At 35.7% G+C, this 20,183-nt stretch overlaps 1 protein-coding gene across 4 annotated transcripts in view; it reads right to left on the bottom strand.

Moving 5' to 3' along the window:
* LRRC49 (leucine rich repeat containing 49) overlaps positions 1-20,183 on the bottom strand; it is a 42,106-nt gene that overhangs the window by 20,070 nt on the left and 1,853 nt on the right. For 2 of the 4 annotated variants that reach the window (XM_035553780.2, XM_035553782.2), the window contains exons 4-11: positions 19,692-19,883; positions 18,091-18,190; positions 17,163-17,366; positions 15,805-15,871; positions 8,431-8,574; positions 6,378-6,439; positions 4,570-4,662; positions 144-291 (exon numbers count right to left, since the gene is read on the bottom strand). In XM_035553780.2, the coding sequence (XP_035409673.1) occupies positions 144-291; positions 4,570-4,662; positions 6,378-6,439; positions 8,431-8,574; positions 15,805-15,871; positions 17,163-17,366; positions 18,091-18,190; positions 19,692-19,883 (1,010 nt within the window). The remainder of the gene's footprint in view (positions 1-143; positions 292-4,569; positions 4,663-6,377; positions 6,440-8,430; positions 8,575-15,804; positions 15,872-17,162; positions 17,367-18,090; positions 18,191-19,691; positions 19,884-20,183) is intronic. The other 2 variants (XM_035553781.2, XM_050712906.1) reach the window with 1 other exon arrangement.

The raw sequence follows: 20,183 nt of genomic DNA on the forward strand, positions 1-20,183 counted from the left end.
AAGTTTTAAATATTAGTATGTCTACGTACAATTCAATTCCATACTAAATAAGTAACTTTTTTCCTACATAGACACATAAAACCCTACATTTTACTCCTAAATTTAAGGAACTAGTAAGTCTGATGAAAATAGAAATTTCTTACTGTGATTCTCTTCATATCTAGCTGTCGGAGCTGCATCATATGATGGAGAACAGTGTGTTTGTACCATGTCTCCTGAGCTATTGGATTGCCATCAAGGGTGATATCTGACAAAGATGAGGAATCAGCAAGGCACAGAATATCCTCAAAACTGTAACCAAAAAAGTTTAAAGTTTTAATGCCATACATTATTAATAATGAAGAGATGGAATATTTTATTTAAGGATAGAATACTAATGTTTACCTGTACTCAAAAAAAAATCCACACATCATATTGCATATGATAAATTAAATTAAAAGTAACTTTAATTAGCAACAGGTGCTGCTGTTTTAATCTCTCCATATACAGATAAGAAGAGATTCAGAATAAGCACTTGTTAGCTAAAAGAATATAGGTTCACCTAAGAATAATAAAATAGAATGCCTATCAACTCATATTCCAAAAATAATACACATTAGTCACCAAAACCAGCATGAAGACCACAGAAAATGTAACGTGAAAAAAATAAAAAAAAGTAAAAAAAAAACAACAATGTTTCTGGGTGTTTGTGGCATCATCAAATATTGGAAGAAAAACTATAAAACCATCACATCATCTTTAAAATAGATCTATTTTTCTGAGTTCAGTCTACAAATATGAGTGAGTTGTCTTTTTAAGACATTTGATTTGGTTTCCTGACAAAAATAACTGGCCTGTACAAAATGTATTTAGAGACATACAGCCTGTATCTTGTTCCTTTTACTGAAGATGAAAGGTGTAAAGAAGGCATCTGACCCAGATAAACAGTGCTCTTAAACAACGGATAATTATTTAACTTGCAAAAGAAACTGAACAGTCATACAAGTATAAATCCCCAACACTTTTTAGCAAAATTATTACAGTGCACAAATAACTGTGCACCCACCCTTACGCACTTTGACCCTCAACAATTGAGCCTGCATTATGAAGTTTAGTAGGCTCAGACGGAAAGTATGAAGCAATTGGGCTCAGTACTTCTGAGTATGACATTTAAAAAAATCTGAGAATGACAAATCAATGATGATCACAAAATACACGCTAAGAAGATAATTTTACTAGATGAACAAATGTTTAAGTTCTGAATTAAGAACCGTTTCTGAACTGGAAAATACAGAATTAGTGTCCAAGTATTTTTAAAAAAGCTATCTTACTGATTGCATCAACTGATTATAGTTCCCACCGTTCTTGGTAGCAGGAAAATTCCTCCACTAATACTTGGAAGTACACCAAACCTTAAGAATACCCGGAATTCAGGCTCAGAAATCATATGCAGTAAAAATGCTCATATTAGAGACTGCTGATGAATAAAATGTCAACTGTCATTGGTATCACTCAACTTTCCAACAAACACCCATAAAATAATTTGCTGAGGACTAATATTCAGTCACAAAGGGCTTTAGATTTACAAAAATACCAGATTTAAAATGCTATGTCCCTAAAAGTTTCTAGGGGTTAGATAAAATATATTTTTTTTTAACGTGGAAACTAAGTGGGAAAATAATAATTTAGAAAACAAAACCAAAAAAGCCACCCAACTACCAAACACCAATCGGTCTCAAGCTGCTGAAATAAAGGCCTGGATGTTTTAAGGATCTGGACACCAACATAAGCTCGCAGGAGTAAATAAAACAACCCAATAAATGTTTCAAAAACAAACAAAACCCCAAACACGGTACAGCATACAAGTAACTTCTACATGATATATTCAATGGATAAAATAGAAAAATGGCAACGACGTCAAAAGTACTACTATCATTTGGTGTGTTAAAACAACATAAGGACTAATGGAAAATGAACTATGCACAGCTTCTGGTGAAGGCAGTGAAGGCACTTAGCAAATGTGAACAATTGGCTGTTTTATACCCGGGGTTTAAAAGAAAAGTCTGATTATCATCTTCCATTTTTTATTTTTGTGTCATCTTATTTCCTTTCCATAAAACAGCTTGTTTAACCGCTTTTTTGGATGATCGTGCTGATGTATTACTTAAAATACCTATTCAATATGCCCCAAAGCTAGATGATGATTTTCCCAACTGACACATCACATTAGTTAGTAAAGCAAACTCAGACATTTTAGGAGAAGAAAGAATAACTGAATTCTCACTGGAATTCATCTACCCAACTGCGGAAACCACCTCTCTTGCCCTTTCCTTCTTTCTTCCTAGAAGGATTTACCTCTGGTAGTTTCAGCAACAGAAGATAAATGAGAATTTGGGCTACCTTAGCAAAGTGTTTTTTCGGTGTTTTCAGTTTCACCAAATGGATCAGCTTGATTAAGCTGTACTTAAGAGTACTTAAGTACTTAAGAGTACTACAGGCAATTTTCCCCTCTGTCAGAGAGGACACATGCCCATTCTCCCAGCCCCATATTAGAATGTGGCTTGGACTCTTGGACTAAGCAGCAGGGTATTCTGCTGTATGCTGGTGTGTGTTCAACCTCCCCAGTGTGTGTGTTCATGGCTACACATTTAGTAGGCATAAGTAGTATGGAAACACTGGCCTTCTGGTAGAGCCTGCTTACTGAGGAAGACAGATGCTCTGTACATTTACATCAATGACTTCTTTAAACCATGTTCTGCAAAGTGGAAAAGCTCTGGAGAAGGAAGGCAACACACTCACTGCAGTCTGGTAGAACTTTCAGAGGAAACTGCATGTTCAAAAAATATTCAGTCAAAGAGAAACTGGGCTGTCCCATGTTTCTAATCACTAAGCTACTGATGAAAACAGACATCACCACAGTTAACCTTTCTTTCCTGTATTGCTTTCGTTCACATGTATAACAATGTATTTAGAAATCTTCATTCCACTGAGGAAAATATTTTTTTCTTGTTTTGATTAGACTAAGAACATTCCTTCTCCCAGGTTTCCAATTCAGTAACCGATTGAAGAAAAACAATTACATGTCCTTTGAGCTGGCACCTAACTTTTTCCATACGGCTACAAAACCTTCTTTACTAAATTAAAAAAACAACAGAACACTGACCTGAAGAGCTGTGTGACAGTGAAAACATGTTTTGTTTCTAAGATTTCAAAAAACAGTCTTTTCTAGCTTCACATTAAGAAATGTGAGCAGTAACAACTCTTTCTGAATCTCGGTGGCACACCTTCCCTGAAGCAAACAGCTTCTGTATTCTCTTCCCAGTACCACAGGAGAAATTCAAAGGGTTTTCTCTCTTCTTTATAACCAGTTCTAGAGATACATATCATCAGACAAAGTATGAAAGCCTTGAATTGTAACAACGAAATTCTTCTGTAATGAAGACAGAAATGGGACAGCTTTTGCTTCAGATTTGATTCAACTTCTGCAGCATTTTGTCTGGAGAACAAGTCTTACGAGGAGCTGCTGGGGGAGCTGGGATTGTTCAGCGTGAAGAAGAGGAGGCTCAGGGGCGACCTTATCGCTCTCTACAGGTACCTTAAAGGAGGCTGTAGAGAGGTGGGGGTTGGTCTGTTCTCCCATGTGCCTGGTGGCAGGACGAGGGGGAATGGGCTCAAGTTGCGCCAGGGGAGGTTTAGGTTGGATATTAGGAAGAACTTCTTTACTGAAAGGGTTGTTAGGCATTGGAATGGGCTGCCCAGGGAAGTGGTTGAGTCACCATCCCTGGAGGTCTTTAAGAGACGTTTAGATGTAGAGCTCAGTGATATGGGTTAGTGGAGGATTTGTTAGTGTTAGGTCAGAGGTTGGACTAGGTGATCTTGGAGGTCTCTTCCAACGTAGATAGTTCTGCGATTACCTTACTAACACATCTATTCTTAACTAAAAGCTCAGCAGCAGTCTGAGGCCTCCTCTGAAGCAGGATGGGGGAAAAAGTGGCAAAACCCATGACAGACTCATGTCTTAAATACTGAAAACTTTAAGAAGGCATTTCTGAATCTTTTATTGCAATTTTAATTCATGTCAATATGTACTGATGTAAGACTCAAGAATTCTTCCTACCAAAAACAGGAAGCAGTAAACCTTTATATGAGAGCATTACCTCAAGAATGCTACTTTTAATATTTTAATGAACCACTAATATAAACATATACAGGTTTTGGCAATGTACTCTGTTACATGTTTCAATTTGCAGATTTTCTCTACGCACCAATGTAGAGATCAGAATATCTGTAACTAATTGATTGTCTAAAAGAAAGATAAAAATATAAAAATAAAAAATATAAATATCTATATTATATATAAATATAAAAAATAATTTTAAAATTACCATATGGCCCATGGTAAATGCAAGTGAGTGAGTAAAAAAAATACCCTAAACCATTTTAAGAGTGGTGTAGTAAGGGTCAGACGTAGCACAGCCATTCACTAGTATTATGGTTGCACGTAACATCTTCAGTCAGTTCAAACAGTTTATCAATCCAAGCATCAGACACAGATGGGTCAAGAATGTACTTCCATGTTTAAACATTTACCTGTTAGGAGACATATCTACTACATAACTCAAATTGAGGGAGCAATGAGATTTTTTGGGTTTTCCAACTGCTGAATTTGATGGAATGTCATTTCTACAAAAACATAAGCCAAATCTAGTCATTTTTTTATTATTATTATTATTGTTAATAATGACTGGTAAATAACAAGTTAAACTGATCCATTCACCTAGCTACTTACACGTGTACGTAGATTTTATAACAATGTCTTCATTGGACATTAAGATTTTTATACCTATTCTAATTACAAATTAAAACCAAATTAGATATTTGCACTAGTGTTTGAGTTAAGTATTTCTACCTTACCTGAAAGCTAAGACTAGATCTATCAACAGTTTAATTGAAGCCCCAATGAATAAATGATAGGATACTAGCAAGTTACTGATTACATGAATTTTAAGAAATCTACTTTAAAAATGAACAAAAAGAGTAAAACGTTTTTCCTTCCTTGAATACTGCAAAAATAACAATGTGAGAAAGCTACACAAATTAAACCAAGTATATGAAAACATACAGAAGTTCCACTGACTGCAGTGATGCTCCCAGATGGCAAAGGAGCCAACTACTGCAGTCCCCTCGTTGTTCTTGCCAGGCTAAGACATATTTATTTATTTATTTTAGAAAAACAACAGAAACAAAAGGCATGTTCCAAGTCCGGAAATTATCTAAGTGAAGCAAAATACCAACCCCTTTTCTTTATTATGGCAATTTCAAACATGATATAAAAAGAGTAGCAGATGAATTAAGGGAAGAGCATATTAGCCGTTTCTGCAGTTTGTCTCCAGTTTTTTTGAATGCTTAATACCCGTGAGCATTCAGGGAGACCCACTGCATTGGTACTTTAAGAGTCTAAGGAACATAGACAAGTAGGTTGGAACTGTCTGCAAAATACATAATGCAGGTCAGCTTAAAATATTCAAATAGCTATTACAATTAAAGCTCACATTAAGTCTAACGTTTGACAGAGAAAATAGGTACCACAAGAACATTATTTTCAGTAATTAGAATGCCAGGCATCTTTCCTGATCTCAAATTAAATTATTTGATTCTAAGCAACAAAGAAGGATGGGGATGATTAAGGAACAAAGGTAAACACATGATAAACTGAAGATGATGTAGGCACATTTGTTTTGATTTTATTATTTTAATATTGGCACCAGTAGAAATGCTGACTTCAAAAAAAAACCACACAAATATAAACATTGTAGACTAACTTTCTTATTTATACCAAAATGTACTTAGTTACTAGAAATAATAGAAACCCTGCATTGAAAGTTGAGCTGTTCTGTTTCTGCCTTCTGGTTTGAAAAGTAAACAGACAGGAATATACCTTTCACACTTGATTAATATATGCACAAGTAAAATACAAGCATGATATAATCTTATCACAAGCAGAATCTGACCCAGCCATTTGTGTAACTCCATAAATACAGTGATTTTATGATAAATGCCTTGTGCGATACCATGCCTTCTGCTTTATCAGAAATTTAGTTGAACAGTAAAACAACATATTAAAAAAGCTATTTTTAATTTTCAGCATCATCAGAAAGAATACAGTCATTTTTAAATTAAAAATGCAAGTTTTGTGGTAGAATCCCCATAGCACCACATTTAAATGCAAAGGATTAAAAGAATTTATGTATTTTCTGCTTTAAGCATAACAGCTTGATTATGCTATCTGATATGTTTAAAAACAGCATCTGCATTCATAGCGTTTAAATTTTAATGAAATACAGCTATAAGAGGATACTCCAATTTACTGATAGGAAACAAACTGCTCTTCTCCTTACCTAGATATATTGTTGAAGCTGAGGAACAGACGCTGGAGACGGGGCAAAGTATCCACATCTTTCTAGAAGGAGAGACAGAGGCATAAATTCAGCAGCTGAAGGATAACATCTTTTGAACCTTTCTACTTTGCCTGATGAAATACTTTCATTTCTACATACTATAACCTTGCTGCGACATTGATTTCTGTTGAAGAGGCAGATCCATTTCTCCCTAATGCAGACTGCAAGGGACTGTTTCAGTGCAGATATATACCCTGCAGAACAAGCTGCATCACTTGCAAAGCAAATGATGTTAAAGGAAAGAGGATGAGGCTGCTGCTGGTTTCTGAACAGGCTTTTGGGAAAGCCGCCAAGGTGCTGTCTCAGCATTTAACTGCAGGATAAATACACTTTAAAAAAAGTGGCCATGTTGTAGTAAGGCTTCTGAAGTGCAATACTGCAGTGCAATCAGCACTACCTAACAACAGCGGCTGCTCTGGCAGAGAATGATCTGAAGGACTCTGTCACATTTGCAATTGAATTTTTTAAGAAGGAACAAGTTTTCAGAATGAGTAACTGAATTTAACGTATGCCACAACCGAACTTAGTAGAAAACCTTAAAATACCTCAAGATATTAGTAAGATGAAACTTAAAAGTAATATCATAATTTATTTTTGAAATAAAAATCCCTAACAGCCAGACAGCACAGTTTGTAGCGATCCATGCAAATTCAAACTGTGCACCGAACCCTTCGGTTTTAGATGTGCATCTCCTTATCCTACTAAGGAGTATGCTCCAGCTTGCAACTAGTGGACATAAAACCATTACTTAGGGCACAAGGGAGTGGCATAGGGCTCACTCACTACCTTGATTTTAGCCACAAATAAAATCTACAGCCCTCCCTTCAACTTGTGACATGTCTACATCGCATTCCATTCAATTAAAAAGAAAACAAAACAAAAGTGAAACAGAAACAACCACCCACAAACCACAACACACAACCAAAACACCATTCTATTACAATTTATCCCGGGTAACAAACAATTTTATATTATACACAAAAGAAGATACATCCCTGAGCAGAACATCTTCTGAAACAATGTCTCCAGCCAGGAATGAATAAAACACTGAGATATAAGAACAGAGTCCAAGCCTGTAACTCACTAATTTCACTCTCACAGAGAGCTAACTCTGCATTTGTGAGAGAGGAGGTAAGGAGAAAGCATGAGCTACACATGAGAGAGGGTGAGAAGGCAGCAGCTACAAGCAAGGAACAGAATCTCAGTAATGTAAATGGTGTGGGAGGGAGGTACAGTGGGTGAGTTAGAAATTAGCGGAAATTTCTTGTTTTGCAAGTGTAAAAAAAATAAATTTAATATATGGCAAGTAGCAAAAATTTGAGGAAGTGATAGCTCAGCAGCAATAGAAGACCAAGTACTTAAACAATTGCGGGCCTGAAAAAATGCACCTAGTTAAATAATCTAGTAAGTCTACTTAAAAAGTGCTTGTTGAAATAATCTAATTGCCATACCTGAACTATACATCATAAAATGCTGAATGACAAACTTTATCCTTTAAAGCATAACGGATTTTATAATGCTAACTTGGAGCTTTACTTGGGAAATTTTACTTCAGTATTTTCTCTGCTTTTGACCCAGAAATATACATCAAGAGATCAAGTTTAAGATGGTCTGACTGCTTAGCTGAGCTACAGAAATTATGAGAAGAGGGTATGTTTCTGGGGGCAAACATGTATGGAAGAAGAGTCTCTAAATGTTTATGTTAGAACCACAAAGCATACAAATCTTTTGCCCTGGGGGAATATCATGAGCTACCAAGATTTCTACCAATACAAGCCATCAAATTTACACAAAATAACACAAGAACAACATATTTTCACCTTCATGATGTAAAATTGAGTACTGAGGAAAAAAATAACAATCAAAAGAGTGGGAAAATGCAAGATTTGACAAATCTGAAATGCCAATATATTTTTAAGAAGTTCTAGTAATAGTGCACTCCTGGAAGGGATGAAAGAAGGGAGGAAGGAAGATGAGAGATTTTGTTCCTTACTATGGCAGAGACTTGATTATGACGAAGGTTGAGCTCTGTGAGAGAATCCAGTCCATTAAGATTTTCTACAATGGATAGTAGGTTTCTGGCAAGATTTAATACTCTCAGTTCACTCAAATGGTTGATGTTTTCCATTTTAGTAATCTGTGAAAGAAGTATAATTATAAACACGCATACTGTGTTTTATATAGATATAAAATGGATATATGTAGTGCGTACATTTTTTAAACATATACAGACAAAACCAAGCAACTTAATAATGTGCTTATGTATTTTTCTAAACCTTGATAATAATGTCATAAATTGTTGAAAACAAGCTACAGTCTGCTGGAGATTGAGTACTAGCATTCACAACAGTAATATCTTTCTAACCATACAACACTGCTGTACTCAGCAAAACATTCAAAAAAAATTAGACAAGACAGCAGCAGCATCCTTCTTTTAGATACATGGCATGTTTGTCTGACAGTCCCCAACAGTTTTTGCCAACTCATGGCTTCAAACAAAGTGACTAAACTACAAAGAACAAGCAGCTGTTATTCTTAACAACTTATTTTGAAGATACAGGTGCCATCGAAGAAGAGAAAAAACACATCAAATAACAGTGGTTACTACCCTTTACTTTTAATTTTGGCTTCTGGAGATGCAACTGTGTTTTACAAAGACAATTATTGCTCTGTTTATACAAGCTGACTTTTTTTTTTTCCCTTGCTGCTTGTATTTCTCAGAGTAATCAACTCAGTCATCTCTATCCAGATATTTATCTCTCAGAGTCATCTGGGATCTGTTGTCCTGAACCTATCCATTCATTTATGGAGGACTTGCATACAGTAATGTATCATGGAGATGATAAACCATTGCCACTGCACAGGAGGATACTCATATCATCTTATTGTAACCCACATTATAAGGCAGGAAGAAGGCAGCAGGTTTCCTGTGGAAAATACTCTGTGTGGCAGTGCATCTAATGGTAGAGTACATAAAGCTACCAATGGTGGTGAATTTCCTTTTAATTACAACGATCAGCTGCTCTATCTGCAGGACCACCATAAGCTCCCTTCAGCAACACCCTCTACTCAGGCACGCTATTCCTCTGCAAAGTTGCCAACAGCTATTAGATGCAGGCAAGCAAGAGAGAGCCTGGTGGCATACACCTTCCCAGTGATAATGGGCCTTCTGATGATACGGACCACCGCAACTCTGCCATGCCAGTTTCCTGAAAACGCGTAGCAGCTCCTGGAATGGGAGAACAGCTAACGCAACTGTTATCTAACAGTCTCCAAACACAATGTTGCTAACAATTTTCATACGTATGTGTGTGCATATATATACACACACATACACGTGTATGACTTGAATATGCTGCTATATGAAGCATTACCGCAATTTTTCCCATAACAAGTATAGGAAAGAAGATAGGAAAAACAATTAAATAACAGTAAATCACTTTTTGATTGAACTGCTAATTAAACTATTAGGCATTATTTGCGTATATTACATGCAGAAAATAAAAATGAGCAGAATACAAAAATATTAAGCCTAAAGGAACAAAAGACACTATTGTCTAGAACAATATATTTAGTATGAAAGACTTGTAAAAGCAAAGCCAAGAGCAGATGGTTAGCATGAAGAGCACAGACCTCTGCAGATGTCTGTTTAGCTAGAATTGCAGCATGTCACTATGCAGAATATTAATCTTGGCATTTTGCTGCTATTACAAAGAATGATTTCATCAACAATTTATAGAGATACTGTTAATCACTTTGTTCAGTTTTAAGACTAACTCTATTGGGTTTTCTCTATTTTTAATCATGCATGCGTGCATGAAAATACACCCAGTGTCATTACACTGTATGTATTAGGTAGCAAGCATTATCACCTCTCTTTAGAGGTGATTATTATTAAATATTTGTTTTTACCAAAAAGCAATTTTCATATATTTTAAATAGTTTTCTATTAATTATAACTGAGGACTATTATTAGCCATTTTAGTTGCTTTTTCAAATATGTAAACTTCAAAGACTTGTAAACGTTGAACACTATTCTATTTTCTTGTTTGTTCTCATTTGCTTGTATGCCTGAATACTTAGCTATGAAATGCATTCATTTCAGAAGACATTGTTATGCAGCACATAATCACTCATCAATAACTGCACAAGTTTCATCTTTTAATGTGTATTTTTTGGGATTATTCAGAGCAAGCCCATTTCTGGGGAAAAAAATCAAGTTGCCTTTTTCCCCTCCCCTTTTTCCTTAACTTATATCCTTGAACTTTTGGCAGTGAAAATAATTAAAAAAAAAAATCATTCATTTGTTTTTCAAGTATTAAAGAACAAATTTCATTCTAGATACAGTTAGTCAAGTTCTGACTTCATTAGAACTTAGAAAATTTTAATCAAAGTAATTTAATGGAAGACAGTGTAAAGTCCTTGTTAAATCTACCTAAAATAAAGGTTTTAAAAGCATTTATATGGAACGCATACCATTCATACTATTCACCGTGACAGAAATGATCATCAACCACCAGTGTTCTTTCCAAAGACTATTCATAGTGCTTGGAAACACAGTATTTAGAAATTAAATATTTATTTAGAAATTACATAGTAGTAGTAGTGTCTTCAGCATACCATGCATACAACTGCGTGCAGGCTCTGAATCACACACACGTACATGAACATCATGAATACTATAGAGTTCATATTAGTGGGTTGATGATCAAAGAAATGGAGTACCCATACAGAAATTTAAGAAGACGTTAAGATACTGCATCTTAGAAGTTTTTACCAGGCAGTATAAAAATTAATAGCCTAACTAAATAATGTAAGAAAGCTGACAAAGAACAATAATATGACAGAGGAATTCATATTTTGTCCTTTTAGTAAGGCATAGAGACAGTAAATGCAATGTTTCATTACACACTATCCTGATTTTAATTTTTTTTTAGAATCTTATTTCAGATATTTATTATATGAAAGGATTTTCTTAAAGAAGCAATGCCTTTAAAGACTGGATTTGAGAAATAAGTCACACAAGGTAAAGCATTAAGCATTGTGGAATGCTTCATCTCAGTGTTTTAAAGCACATCCAGTTCTCATTGAATTTCTCACTTGGCAGCAGGACAGCCTCGAAGTTCAGACCAAACCTATTAACCAAAATATCCTGCACACAAATAAATCAAAGTATTTTCCAAGACACTTTCCTCTTTCTGCTTCTCCTCACCTCTAATCTCTTGAAGACACTGCAGGTTTAGAAGTTTAACAATCTGCATTCCATCTATGGGATTGACTTAATATCCAAAAAGAGGGAGAAGTGGACTAAGAATAAACCAGAAAATCTGGCTTCCCTCTTAACTGTTACTACTCCATAAATATCAACAAGAAATCTTGTCTAGATAGACCCTAACACCTCCTGAAGAGCCTGTCTCTCCCCCATTGTCTATAGAAAAAAGCTGCTGCTATTAGAATCACTATGTTAATTTACATCTCAAATACACTGTATGCAAGCAACATCCAGCTAATACTCTAATGTGATGAAGACTGCTCAGCAAATACTATCCCCTTAACAGAACTGTCTTTAGTTCAAAAAAAAATAAAAATAAAATAAAATAAAATGATGTGTCCCCATCTTCTGTTAACTAACACACCTCAAAATGCAAAAACCCAGTCAAGGTAGAGCTACTATATACATTAATATATAGACAAAAATGCTGTAAAATAGACTTCTATTCTAGTACCTATATAAATACGACCCTCAGAGGACAACGGTGTAAAAATAAAAGACAAATCAACAAACTTGAAGAAAACTCAACCATGTTACTTCTCAAAAAATAAATCACAAATACTTGTTCTAAAAAATGATTCATAAAGAACCTTTACTCTCCAGCAGTAACATAACAGAAGAATAGAAGCAATCAGAGCATACTGAACAGGAAATGCTCTGAAGGCCAACAGATCTGCTGCCTAGTTCCATCCAATGTGTGGGATTTATGAACATCAAAACCACAAAAACACTTCTATCCTAACCCCAAACACTGAACGCCTTTCAATGAGGACAGTAATGGGATGTTGATTCAATGCACTACAGCTTAGTTCCACAGCAGTTTTCATTCATACAACAGAGAGGCTTTTTGTGGCTTTACAGGGAATATTTTTACAATACGTAATTATTTGTAACTTTACTAGCATCCTCAAAAGAGTTCCTCTTCTTTATTTTCTTTTTTTCCTTCTTCCATTTCCCCTATCACTACAAAGGGAAAACAGAAAACAAAGATAGCGAATTCAGTCTGAAGTAACACTAGCCACAGAATCAGAGAAATCAGCTGAGGTCAGAAACGACCTCCGGTGCCAGCCTGCCCAACGCAAGGACCAGCACAGCAGGATGTGCAGGACCACATCCAGTCAGGTTTAGGCTGCCTTCACAGATGGAGATTCCACAAACTGTCTGGGCAACCTTCTCCTGTGTTTGGCCCTGAAAGAAATATTTTTCTTAAAGTTTGAGCAAATTTCCTGTCCTTCAGTTTGTGACCAATGACTCGTCCTTTTGCTGGACACCACTGAGATAAGTCTGGCTCCACCTTGTTCACCCCCTCCCAGCAGGTATTTATACACATGGCCACAGAACTCCCTGAGCCTCCTCTTCTCCAGGCACAGCAATCTCAGCTCTCTCAGCCTCTCCTCAGATGCTCCAGTCCCCTCAACATATTTGCAGCTCTTTGCTAGAACTGCTCCATCAAGTGCACGTCTGTCTTGCACTGGGGAGCCCAGCAGCTCGGAGGTGCCTCACCAGCGCCATGCAGAAAGGAAGGATCAGGATCACCTCCCTCAGCCTGCTGCCAATACTCTTCTGAACCAGGCCCATGGTGCTGGTGGTCCCCTGGGTTCCCTACTACAGGGCTGCTTTTCAGCTTGTGACCGGCCAGCCTGTACTAGTGTAGGGGTTTATGACTCCCCAAGTGCAGGACTTCGCACTTCCCTTTCTTGAATTTCATGGGACTTCTCTCTGCCGATTTCTCCAGCTTGTCAAGATCCCACTGAATGGTGGCACAATCATCTCCTGTATAAAGCTCTCCTTCCGGGTTCGTATCATCTTCAAATTTGCACTCTGTGCCACCCCGCCCATGTCATCAAGGAAGGTGTTAAAAATCCTGGCCCACTATCAACCTCTAGAGTTTACTGCATCTCACTGTCCGTCAATCTAGCCCAAAATATCATCATTTTGTCTGTCAAGATGTGATGGGAGACACTGTCAAATGTCATTGTGCTGATCAGGCATGATCTCCCCTAGGTGAATCCATGCTGACTACTTCTGGTCACTTTCTTTCCTTAGCACATTCTGGAAATCGTTTCCAAAACTACTTTTTCCATCCCTTTCCTAGGGATAGAGATGAGGCTGACTCATTTCATAGCGTATAACATATCCCATTTATATTTCATCTCATTTTAAGCCAATTTAAATCTACACAACAATATTCTCATTGCATAGACAACATTCAGGAATAAAAACACATCCAAATTTTAGTTTATTGATAGCTTTCATAAAAAAAAGACTATTATTTCTTCCTGGAGAGTTCAGCATCAAAATCCCTTCCACACATTAACTGCAATGACAGTTCTTATAACACAACTGGCTTTGCATTTATTTAAAATTGTGTTTTTGTATTTCTGAAGAAATCAAAAATAAATGCAAAAACAATTATGCAAGGCTGAGCACTGCCTTCTGCGGTATGAATTTGTCATTGCGGCCCAATGACATCACAAAATCCTAGAAGTATTCCCAGCAATAAGCTACAGATGTATCACAAAGATAACTTACCTTTTCTAGAAAATAACCTTAAACTTTTGTGCTCGATATGTGCTCCCATGCACACAACATTAAATAATTTCTCACATTTGTAAGAAACAGTTTGAATGTAAAATGAAGGCAAAAGTACCATAAAAATATCTGCAAGCATAAGAAATAATGTTGCTGTCTTTTCAGTCACGTTCTAAGCAATTCAAAGTGTGTTTCACAGTTACAGAAAGTGCTAGAGTAACAGACACTGCAGCCCAGAAGTAATCCCATATTCACACAGCACATACACATATTCATACTACACCAGACACTTCTTGATGCCAAAAAAGAATTATACTTTTCCATGGTTATGAGAAAAGAAGACACAAGTGATACACACTGCAGAAGCATCATTAGATCTTCTTGGAATGAAGATCATTTGATCATTCTGATAAGTGAAAATTGCTGCCCATAACTGGCTCCAAATTGTAAAACTGACCAGACTTACATTTTTTGACCTTCCTGTGGGAACTGGGTACAGCATAATGCCACAAGCAATTTAGGGAAACAGATTTATGAACAGCTTGTTAATATAACTTAAATCATATTTTCTATTATATTTCATTTTGATAGACAAGTGTGATACTCTGTTTCCACACTGTTGATTCTCATCACTCTCTCCTGAATTAAAGAAGAAAATTGTGTACATTGGCGAGAGGACGTTATATCAACAGAACACTGACTGGAATCCACCATATTAACTATGTGTGAACACTTCATTTTTAATTCCACTGATCTGTTGTTTAAATGCAATGTTCTGGAATACATCTTTTGATGTTCCCAAATACAATACTGCAGCTGAAGCAGGTTGAAGAAATTTGATATATAGAAATACAATGTAAGACAGAAGGCTGCCCTAATAAAAGGTCCTACAAATCTTAATAAAGTTAAACCACAGAGACCCTCTATTTGTTATTAAATAAACGAACAAAAAAAAATAAAACCAGACTTAAAAACAAGGCACTAGTATAGTTGAGCGTTATGTCTCAAACTCATTTCTCTCTTTGTCACATGTTCAAAAGGAGTTAATATGTATGGCAGACTAGTGTTTTACATTACAAGTTGTTCAACTAGTAGAAAAATAGTGTTTATAGAGTGTTAATATCAAGACTTGCATAACTAAACTGGAAAGGAACAGAAAGATAACTAATTAATGGAAGAGAAGTTCCAAGTCTTCATTTAGAGACAATGCAACAATCAATGGGAACTTAAATTCTTCTATGACTTCTGGTTTACTTTAACTGCAACGTAACTATTGATGCTAGATGACTACTCCACAGGTGTGAGCAAGCGCTGCTATACTTAGCTTATGCAACATTTAAGAAAATGTAATTTTCCAGAAGTACAATGCGGAAAGTACAAGAGTTGATATCAAAAATTAAAATAACATCATACCACCTTTTAGTAATTTACTGATTCCTGTGACCTCAAGAGCTGAAAAATTTGCTACTGGTTCCCTTTCAAAAAGCAATCATTTGACAAAGGACACTGGAAATGCATTATGTCTACACAACTAACTTAAATAATCAACTTATTGCACTATACCTGATTTCCATGAAGGTCTAAAACATCAAGATTTTTCAGGTTCTCCAGATTTGAGATCTTCTTTATTCTGAAACATTTAAATGATGATAAATTATTTCTCACATTAGATTAAATACATCTTGTCCACCTAACGAAAACCTAGCCAGCCGATAGGAATGGAAGAACAACAGACCTTTCACCCACTCAAAATGAATAAATGAAGGAGTATGCCTTAGAGTATAACATTCCTTTCTGACTGTCAATAATGCAATAGTAGCAATATGCCCTTCACTCCTCTAGGAAAATGAAAGGGGAAGGAAGATTTGCTCCACTAGAAAACAAAGTCAACATACAACCTATGCAAATACCCAAACAAGAAACACCATTATTGACAAAAATATATTCCCAAACCTGTTTAAAGCAATGCTATAGTGACAAAGGTTTTGAGAGTTTTTTAGAAGAAATGAGAATAAAAATCTGAAAGCCATTGGTCCTTTCTAGACAATATAGATTTCAAAATTTGGCGTAATTTCTTCCCCACCTTGACCATCTTAACAGTGTTCTGTCCTGTCCTGTTTTCTCAGATGACAAACCTAGGTTATGTCAGCAGCACCATCTATTGGCGATTACATCAAATATTACATAGATCAAGCATTTGCTTCAAGATTTAAAGATCATATGCAGATCAAGCTGAAAATAAAGTCTTTGCTAGCAGCTATGCCTGCCTTGAAATCATTTACACATCTCCTCACATCTATCTCCAAACAATACCACTAAGTGAGCAAACTATACAGTACATCGTAGATACAATTTGAAAAATTAGTCCTTAAAGAAACTTAGAATTACCACCCCACACCCCAACAGTTTGCTATACACAGAATTATTATCTACAGATGAGATTTCTAATATAAAAGGCATGACTTAAGTAAAATACTGCACTACTACAGGTTACCCAAGTTCTGCAATTAGTGTTTTATTGGTAAAAGGGAAAAAAAAATCCTCAAAAACTACGTCCATTTTAAATTTTTACTCACTGTCATACTGCTAGTTTAGACTTGCCAATATGCATCAAGCAGTGCAATAACTGTGCGGAGTCATTCCTCCAACATCATAGATAGTTGCCAGCAATGTTAAAATCCCAAGCTGGGGAATACTCAGCATGAGTTAAAACACTCCAGAAGAAAGAGTTGAACTCCACATCTCAGAAAAAAATGTGTGTCACAAGGACAGCAACCCAAAGAAGCCAGTTAAAACAAGTCAGCTCATTGGTTTCACAGCCAACATCACTATCTGAAAACCCTGCAATGGTTGCCGTGATAGATCACAGATACTGCACCATAAAGAAGCAGGCTGCTTAAAATGAGTTTTGTTATTTTTACCTGTTCTTCCCCAACAAAAGGACTCTTAGGGATCTCAGAGTAGAAAGACCACTTATTTCCTCTATCTGGTTATCATATAAATCTAAGAAAACAAGATGGTGTAGATTTGAGATATTTTGGATCCGGGTTATGAAGTTATGTTGAAAATTCAAGAGGCGAAGATGATCTTCCCCATCAATAACTGGGCACACTGTCAGCTTTTGCCTGGAACAAAGAACAAAACACGATGTAAGTAGCAAATCTGTAATCCACCTTCTATTCCCCCACGCCAACTGAACTGAGGAAAGTACATTAACTTAAGGTAGTATTAAGGTGTTTAGCTTTGCTAGTTAAACAAGCGTGGAATAAGGAAGTAACTGCTTACTGTAAAAAAAAATTAGTATGAAAATATAGCAGAAGAGCTTTCAAAAATTTCTTGAAGCTTGTCTTCCTAGAGATTTGCTTGTTATATAGCACTTACATCAAGATTTCATGTTGGACCACACTAAAATTTGAACAGATACAGCATACCAATGCTTTAGTCAGATGCCATGTAAGCAACCCATTTAGATTAGAATTCAAAATGTATCATGTCTATCCACTTTTTCTTTCGCTTATACAACTTGACATTTGACTTATAAATACATGAAACAGTAAGTGTTAATGTGAGAAGTAAAAAAGGAAGCTTCTAAACTACCTCCTTAGTTTAAAATGAAAACGTTAACTGCTTCAGGTAACTGCTGTATGGATGTATTCACCACTCTGAATTTTTACTACAAGGAGACTCATACAGAATTGCCCAATGGGACACGGTCCCTCTCTCAAAAATAAAGCAAACAGAACGAAAACCAACCAACCAAACAACACAGACATTACCAGAATACTCATCACTTGAGACCACTACACAAGAGCAGCAAGCTACAGTGCACATACTCCAGAACCTTCTCACCTTTCAAGGGTCAGTCTATCAGAGTTCAGTATTTTTTCTTCAGCGGTACGTTGCAATATAGGAAATGTTATTGATGAACTGCTCCCAAAATTTGTGTTTTCTGACAGAAAATCATTAAGAGAACATATGAACTACTTCTCTGCCAAATCATTTCATTAACTACAGAAAATAAAAGCAGAACTGTATTGCTTAATTATTTTTTTAATAAGAAATACATCACAGTGCATTTTGCGTGCATTCAGAACTCTGGATATCAGTTGCCTTTCCTGTCATTTTTAGCTTACAGGTACATCCCTCTACATCCTCTTGCAAACTTATGTCCATTTAGCTTGTTTGTGACAGATTTTTTCTGAAAATAATTTGTTGTAAGCAGATAGCTTGTAGATGTTTTTGGTTTGATTAGAATTACCCAATGCTGTCTTAATATAAGACTGCATACTAGTGTCACAATTTCAAAATCTGAACTTAAAGAAGATATTATCTATATTAAGATTAATTTTAAAGACACAGATCAAGTAGATGTTGATCAAACTAAAAACTAAAGCATCAAAACATTGAAAGAGTCCCACTGAGCCAGAAACAAATGCAAATTCTTTCAAAGGCAAGTGCATGCAGTACCTAGTAATAACTGCTATTATACTTCACTACATTATCAAGGAAGAAACAGTCAACCCTTTAAAACATATTTACAAAACTAACCAACTTTATTCATTTTGTTAATATAAGGGGAAAGGGAAAATGACTAAAGATACCTGAAAAGTAAATCAGCAATGTAGTCACAAATTTCGGCTTATTTGCAAAACAATCCACTAAAAAATACTGGTCAGAAATAGATCATTGTGCATGTACACCATCACAAAAACATGGGCTCATCTTTGACATGTTTGCCATTTTTATTTATTTTTTAACAAATCAAACATTTTAATGGGAAAAACATGTATTCTTCACTAAGCAAAGTTTAATTTCTTTACTACTATAGAAAGCAAGTTCCACATTGTTTAAAACATGCCAATAAAAAAAAAAAAGCTAAATAAAACAATTTGTTGATGTTTAATTTGATTTAGAACCTTCTCAGTGGTCCTGTCTAACTTTTTATTACTAGCTACTCTAGCAAAACAGTATATAACAATCAGTATTCTCTATGTATCCTTCAAAGTGAAAATAATTGCTAGGGAAAATAAAATCATTAAGAATGAAAATAAACAATTAACATTGTTGCCCTTAAGTTCTGTCTCAAGTTTTAAAGCCAATAAATGTAAGGAAAAAAAGTACTTAACAGTAACTTTTTTCTTTTAATGTCATCCTCCTAAAGATATACTTGAAAGATTCTTATCACTGTCCTTTTGTTCCAGAAGGATATATAAAAAGCCTATTTAAATGCCTATATTATAGCTTGAAAGATATTTCTAGCAGTTTCCTGACAATTGTCTATTGACCTCTCTTAATACTCCAGGGAAACAGTAGACAACATTTCCTGTTTAATTATACAATCTGACAGCCAAAAAAAAGCCATCTTACAGGTCATAACTTTTCAGTTAGATACCATTTAAATAATAATAATAAAAATAAGTAAAAAACTAGTGAGAATGATACACTGTTACCTGAAGCCTGTGAACTAATACCCTGACTGCTTTGTCGCGATCTGGATTTTGTATGTATAGACGACTCCACAAATCCTGATAAAGAACCTGTATCTTGCTTCAACTCCAAACCAGAAAGTTCAGTCAGATTGGATGGCACTGGAAGATAGATCTGCTTATTACGCACCAAAGGACTTAATACTCTTGGGTCTCCTGAGGGGGAACAAAACAAAATAGCAGAGCTTAAGTTTACCCCATAATAAAATATATTGCCCTAATAAAAGCCCTAAAAATCAACCCACTCTAAACATCTGTTGGTCTTTATTATTTACTGGAATAAAGAAGTGCCTCAGATACCTCAGTGCCATTATAATTAAACTGATCTCCTATTCTAACCCATCACTGTTGGCATATGCCAGGCAAGCAGCAGCAGTATAGCAAGAAGTGGTGTGTCAAAGCTCTTCCAAGGTTCACCAGTTACCAGCGATAGCACCATGTATCTTGCTTTTCAAA

The sequence above is a fragment of the Cygnus atratus genome, chromosome 11, assembly GCF_013377495.2.
Source record: "Cygnus atratus isolate AKBS03 ecotype Queensland, Australia chromosome 11, CAtr_DNAZoo_HiC_assembly, whole genome shotgun sequence".
NCBI classification, from domain to species: Eukaryota; Metazoa; Chordata; class Aves; order Anseriformes; family Anatidae; genus Cygnus; species Cygnus atratus.